This window comes from Sprattus sprattus (assembly GCF_963457725.1).
Source record: "Sprattus sprattus genome assembly, chromosome: 1".
In the NCBI taxonomy this organism is placed as follows: Eukaryota; Metazoa; Chordata; class Actinopteri; order Clupeiformes; family Clupeidae; genus Sprattus; species Sprattus sprattus.
Genome location: NC_137920.1, coordinates 53,653,077 through 53,660,576, shown reverse-complemented (window position 1 = coordinate 53,660,576; position 7,500 = coordinate 53,653,077). Strand labels below are relative to the sequence as shown.

Below are 7,500 nucleotides of genomic sequence, written 5' to 3'. Positions count from 1 at the left end.
GCAGCTTGAGGCTGCCATTTCACTGGGCACGGGGGAAGAGGCGCCATGACAGAGCTTGGGTACGCACACACACGCCGGTGCTGGAGCACTCAGACGTAAGGAACCGCACAGAACATGGCAGAGGAGGCTTTAAATACCACTAATTGCAGCATCAATAATTGAGCTGTTTCTGGATCACCAAGTCTCACATATGAAACTGGAAAGTACAAGTGCTAAGCATCCAACTCTAGATTACTCACACTCCATGACACTAGTTCAATTCCACTTTTCTCGTCCATTAAAGGGATGCCAACTTAAAGGTAAAAATAACTTACAACGCTGGAAATGCCTCATATAGCATGTGTACACACATATACATTTTCTCATCTTATATGATCATATACAGTAGATATGCAATGTAGTCAAGAGCAAGATCAAATCAGATAACAAACAAGGTTTCAAGATAATGATAGTGATAATGATAAATGTTGTAATAGTGATAATAGTAATGTTATAGTGATGATGATAAATATTGAGGATGGGATTTGATGAATGTGCTTCTTGTAGAATGACACCGGACAGGACACCACATAACGGACAGACATGGATGACCACAAGAGGATGCCAAGAGTGAAACAATTTCAGATGTTTCAGTTATCTTAAATGCCGATACAAATAATGTAAAATAACAGACAATGAAATGGAGATTGGGGCGATAACAACACTGATTGCAATGGCAGTGACGAGGATGATGAGGACGATAAGAATGATGAAGGCATGAGGGTGACGAGGGCTCTTCGGCGCGAAGCCTGCAGGAAGCACAGTGCTCTTACCAGAGTGGAGACTGCAGAGGTGTACAGGGGGGTGTGTCCAGCCGACATCAACACCGGCTGCAAAGACAACAGAGTGGCAGGCAGGGGTAACTCAACAGGAGGGCAGGGCAGGGGTAACTCAACAGGAGGGCGGGGCAGGGGTAACTCAACAGGAGGGCGGGGCAGGGGTAACTCAACAGGAGGGCAGGGCAGGGGTAACTCAACAGGAGGGCAGGGCAGGAGGGAACACAACAAATAACTGAGGATTCTGGGGGAGGGTTAGATTGGTGAGAATACAGCTGGTCTATTCCAGAAGGTGCATAAACAAAGTAAAAGGGGAGAATTCTTAAATAAAGAATAGAGTATACGATTTCTCCCAAACCAAAACTGTGCTGCACTGTAAAAAACCAACCTAATTTTACAGTTAATTACTCTTTTTTTTACTTACATTTTTACAGTGGTTTTCTGTTTTATGAAATTGTATACAAAACTACGTATAATAATGGAGGTTAACTATAAATTAAAAACACGACTGCTATTTTAAGGATAATGCCAATAATGACAAATTACATGGATTTCTATTTTTTTTACAGAAAATAACTGTATTATTTATACATAATTTTTCCATTTTTCTAAAATACATGCAAATGTAAATAAAATTACACTGATAATCTGAAATTAAATATGTAGCTCATTATATTAAGGTTTATGTACATACTAACAATTTATCATGTTTCTATGTAAATTTACAGTGAATTCCTCAAAAATTCAGCAAACCCATTTTCATTAACCTGTTAGAACCTTGATGTTTTTTGGCAAATTCTACCTAAAATTCCATGCCCAAATGTAAAGGCCTACTTTTGAGTCTTAAGTATAGTATGATGGCAAATTTCAATTTGATGTTACAAAAGTGCCCCTCAAGCTATGATAAAATACCTTTATCTCAAATTTTAGAAAGATGTTGATAACCTTCCCAAAATATAGGCGCCCACTAATTCTTTTTCCTTTTGCATCTAGATTACTGTGGATTTAAGTGGGAAAATGAATTGAAATGGCCAGTTATGTCATAAAATTGTGTGCCCCCAAGGGTATGCCATCACCTGAACAAATGGAACTGATATCTCATCCGGATCAAAAGTTAGAAGATAAATAATCGGTGATCTCTCCATATACTCTTCCGTGACTTTTGCTGCTTTCTGATTCTACCAGACTCTATTTCAATCTTCTCGTCATCCAACGGTTGAAGCTCTTTCAATGCTGCTGTTACCCCATAAAAACAATCTTTTTGGGGGCTGATTCACTGTTTTATTTTTAGAAGCCATGATGATGTAGAATAAATGTGTTTCGTTGTACAACTGCATTTCGTTATAGAACTGTCTAAAACTTGCGTGGCTAAACGGCAAAACAAATGCACGTGAATTACTGATTACATCCCACCTTCTCTGTTGTGCACTCGGATATCTTTGCATCTCATTGGTCTACAGTCATGATTGACACATGTGTGGACCAGTCAAGGAAAGTATTAGTTTATGTTTTTCACGCACAGACTTAGCAGAGTTTACCATAGCAACCATGGACATATGATAGCAACAAAATAGTCTTGGGTGCGCGCATTGTGTCAGACTGACAGGTCAGTCAACCTATGATATTAGTTACAGGTTCCCGTATCTTGCTGGCTGATTGGGTTATCCTGATAAGATAAGACTCTGTAAAAGGTCGGGATAGCCTTCACGCTTAGAGCAAGATGTTACTCATAAGAGGACTCAGGAGGTTGAAGATGTTAGAAAGATGGGTATTTTTATTAACCCAAATAAGGCACAAAGGCAGTTAAAACACTGACAATACTAAATCAATATAAAAAATACAGTTTTCACTAAGGACAAATGCATGAAGCCACCAACAAATAAGCAATTCACATAAGACCACATGTATAAAAAGGACCATTAACTGGTCAGTGAGAGTCCTTATTAAACACGATCACTCTCACTACGAAACAAAACAAAAGCAAATAAAAGGACCAAGGTAACTAGCCCATCGTGAGAGCTCCAAGGACTTACGTCCTATTAAACTGGCAACTTTCCTGAACAAAGGACAAAGGTAAGTTTAAGTAGCCTTGACAAACACCTTGAATTGGCTCATACCAATCATTGATTTCAGGTGTGTCAATCAGCAAGGCACCAACACCTGTGGCTCACAGCAGCCATACCTAAACAATCAAACTCCCAATCAACTAGGAAACACAGACTACACATGGTAGCAATTAGGCTTGGTGCCGGCATAGCCGACACATAATAAAGCAGCCAAATCTCATTAAACATAAACTCCATATATTGCGCCATCTTCACAACACAAACTTAGACACTAAACACCGGTTGACAAACGGTATGAAATATGACAATATGATTATTGTTAAACTAAATAAACAGAAAATTTCAGAGACAAGACATTGAATGTGTGCTGATTTTAACTGAACAAAGACATGAACATCAAACATGTAACACACACACACACACCAAAACACCTTCACCCAGTCCACAAAAGCAGCAGCCTACAGGCTGCAGTGGTGGGTCACACAGGTGCCCCGTCACAGACTCACTTTATTCATTCGGTTAAAATCAAGCCACCCCTGAACTAAACACCACTATACATATTTGGGACCCATTCTAACGGCATCGGCAAGCCTGGTCTAGTCACACAAGAGCATTGTCCAAATTCCCTAATGCTGAATGGGCACTAAATCCAACAGACCCACTCCAAAATCTTGTGGAAAGACTTCCTATAAGAGAGGCAACTGTTATAGAGTAGTTTTGGAATGAGATGTGCGTGAAATTCATATATGTGTGATGATCAGGTGTCCCAATACTTTTGACCTGACCTAACCTTGGATATGGCTGGCCCAGAGCAATGCAGAACAATAAAGACGAGACAAGGGGGAAATTACTTTGCAATGGACTGACTCACTCCATGTAGTTTAATATGAGTATGAAGTCAAATGTTTTAACTTTTGTGGGTAGAGGCTATTGTGATGTTCCTGCTGAGCTCCGCTCCGGCCACGCCCCCTTCAATCACACAAGCACATACACCCGTTTCACTCTCACTCATGCTCTCAGCTGCATGTCATCAGTATCATTCACCATCCCAGCTGCACTGCATTCAGGTCCCAAATCACATGATCACACACACCTGATTCACTCCTATATATAACCTGCACTCCCCTCACTCCGTGTTTGGTCTCGTCGCTACAAGGGTGAAACCTTTGCCCAAGTCTTCTAGCTCTGTGGCCCACTCTACGTCCCTGGGATTCCGCCTTCCGGCCACCGGCAACTACAACCCCATTGTCAGCTGGCTTCCAGCCCAGCAAGCTCTCTGTCCGTGGGCGTCCAGCCCCGCAAGCTCCCTGTCTGCTGGCTTCCGAGTCAGCCATTTCGGTGCCGGCAGACTTTTAGGACTGCATTATCCAGAGTGCCGTGCATACAGCACCGGGAGTAATGTGACTGTCTTGTCCGGCCTCTAGCCGTGTACCTCTGTTTGCCCTTGCGCACAGTAGCCAGAGTGAGACTCTGTGCGATCTTTAGTTCATGTTCCTAGATCTTTGTGTTAGAACTCTGTCTGTTAACCCTTTCGTTGATTTGTATACTCTGTTTGTGTCCTGTTCCCCGTCTGTACTCAATCAATAAACTCTGCATCACCTGAAACTCTTCAATCACAAACCCTGCAAGTCAATGTTTGAAATAATTGTCTTCCAAAATAAAACCATCATTTTACAATCTTGAGCATGTGTCAGCACTTTATTGAATGTGTTTGATCATAAAAATGTAGGAGCAATCTGGAAAATGACAGTTTCTCTGCTAAATGTGAATTGCCGTCACTTAATTGAAGGTGTTTCATTGTAATAAATGAGGGAAAATCTGTAAAATACCAGTGTTTCTCTGCAAAACTGTTAGGGCTGCCACTTTATTGAAGGTGTTTAATCTTAATTAAAGAAGCCTGACTTAATGAATGGTGTTTGCTCGTTATAAATTAGGAAGAATCTGTAAAATAACAGTATTTTTTGCTGAACTTGTAGTACTGTCACTTTATTGAAAGTGTTCGATATTAATAATAAAAAAATCTGTAAAATAACAGTTTTTCTCTGCTGAACTGTTAGGGCTGCCACTTTATTGAAGATTTTTAATCTTAATTAAAGAAGCCTGACTTAATGAATGGTGTTTGTTCGTAATAAATTAGGAAGAATCTGTAAAATAACAGCATTTTTTGCTAAACTTGTAGTACTGTCACCTCATTGAAAGTGTTCGATATTAATAATAGATACAAAAATCTGTAAAATAACAGTTTTTCTCTGCTGAACTGTTAGGGCTGCCACTTTATTGAAGGTTTTTAATCTTAAATATCGAGGAAAACATTGTAAAATAACAGTGTTTCTCTGCTATACTTTTAGTACCCTAACTTAATAAAAGGTGTTTGCTCGTAATAAATTAGGAAGAATCTGTACAATAACAGTTTTTCTCTGCTAAACTGTTAGGGCTGTAACTTTATTAATGGTGTTTGATTGTATTAATTGAGGAAAAATCTATAAAAAAAACAGTTTTTCTCTGCAAATCCTTAAATGGAAATATCTGTAAATATAGGGTTTTTGCACTTTATTTGAATTAGGATGTTTTACTTTAATTTTGCGGTTTTTGTTTGGCAGCCGTAGCTGCCAGTAATTTACTGTTTTTTTACAGATTTTTTTTTTACAGTGTGGGAAACATGCCAGTAACCTTTTGTGTCCTTCTGAAATGGAGTGCAAGAGTGCCACAGTGTGGGGGACAGAGAAGCGGTGGATGGAAGACTGATGGGCTGAAGAGAAGTGTGATCGAATGTTGTGATTGGACAGTTTACCATTCCAGCACAATGTTGAAAAGAGAAAAGAAGGAGAAAAGAAGGATTAACATGAAAGGATGGAGAAGAGAGGAACAATTGCGACAGACAGGGAGTAATACAATTTTTGACAGGGAGCGCAGCGGCCATCGTCATTCTCAGGCGGGCAAAGGTCACCACTCTGCTCGGCGTCGGCAGAGGTATGTGCAGATTGGGAGACGGGGAGCCACTAAAAGGCAGTGAAACAGGGAGAGTCGGGGAGACACTGAAAGTGATTGAACGAGAGCACCACGCTCGCTCCTCTTAACGAGGAGAGAGAAGAAAATGGGTGGTTGTTATATCTAAGGAGAAATAATATGCATGGTGCTGTCTATCTGTTTACCTATAATAAATCTATTTTCGTATCCCTACTTATAATAGTATGGTAATGTAGCAATACTATGCTAAACATATTTAATTATACTTATCTTCATTAAGAAATTAGATTTTATAATATCATATGACAAAGCAAATCAGTATCCCGACGGAACTGTCCAAGGTCCTGAAATCTTGCAGTTCCCATTTTCAACAAGAGATGGCACAATTGCACACATTCATTATCATATAATGAAAACGTCTGGGAGCATTTTGAACTCTCAAAAAAGATGAGCCAGCAAAGTAGGGCAGCACTCCAAAAATAAGGGTAAATTCAGACAATGGCATGAAACAGGTAGTCCTCAGCTCCCTCAGGGCCAGGTTCAGGGAAGCCTACATAGCCTAATGTTTACTGATGATGTTGTACAGACGTTAGCACACAGCCTCCAAGGGGACCCACAATGCCTTATTTATACCTGACAGCAACAACCCATATCCACACTGCTCTCTTTAGCAGGATTCTCTCTTCCCTTAGCAATACTGCTGAAGCTGGCATTTAAAGGACTTGTAACACACACTAGCAAAATGATCTTTTAATATTATTATAGTGTCATTTAAACTACATAAAACACTTAATTTAACACCACTAGAGTAAATATTCACACAGATTTAGGTGTTACAGAAGGAAATGAAGAACTAAAATGTTACATTCCAATACAAACGGTCATGAATCAATGCAAATAGCCCAGCTTTCTACTTTGAAAAGGATATGAAAGAAAAAAGAATGTAAATCCTGATTCTCCTAACTGCTCTGACTGAAGCATGATTAAGAGTGACAGAGGGTGTGTGTGGGAGCACTTCTGTGTCATGTATGTTAATACTCCACACATGATACCATGACTCACGTGTGTGATGTGGTACATGATATCAAATGAACAGGGCCTCTCAGTGAGCACTCCCCCACCTTAGACACCACACGCCAGGCGTGACACTTTAGCCTCTCTCTTTCTCTCTGAACGCTATAAATCATTGCTAGCGAGCGTGTGATAACTACAGTCTATCATGGCGGAGAAGCTATTGTTTTAACATCTGTGTTTTGACCATAACTCAAGAGAGTCTGACTCCCGAAAGCTTTGCCAGGAAGAAAGTAACACTGCCAGTTCCGCTGTCTGACACAACACTGAGTCAAGATCCCAGTGTAATGGGATATCTTCACCGGGAAGTCACAGAGCGAAAGGAGGGACTACGACGACAACAAATTAAGGAGAGCGACTGACAGACAGACCGATGAGCAATCCGTGTTGACAAAGACAATGCCTGAGCCTTCTCCTCAGCCAGACAGATGGCCGAGGACAGATGACACGTCAGAGTGAGAAGGGAGAGAGGAGGAGGTGAGGAGGAGGAGGTGTGAGGAGGAGGAGGGGAAATTGGAATGAGTGTGTGTGAGAGAGTGTGTGTGTGTGTGTGTGTGTGTGTGTGTGTGTGTGTGTGTGTT

The 7,500-nt window shown here is 40.6% G+C and overlaps 1 protein-coding gene across 1 annotated transcript in view; it reads right to left on the bottom strand.

Annotated features, from left to right (window-relative positions):
• Positions 1-7,500, bottom strand: part of dlg4a (discs, large homolog 4a) — a gene marked incomplete at both ends in the record, with an annotated part of 59,262 nt that overhangs the window by 41,369 nt on the left and 10,393 nt on the right. Inside the window, one exon of the mRNA XM_080847568.1 lies at positions 813-869. Coding sequence (XP_080703694.1) covers positions 813-869 — 57 coding nt within the window. The remainder of the gene's footprint in view (positions 1-812; positions 870-7,500) is intronic.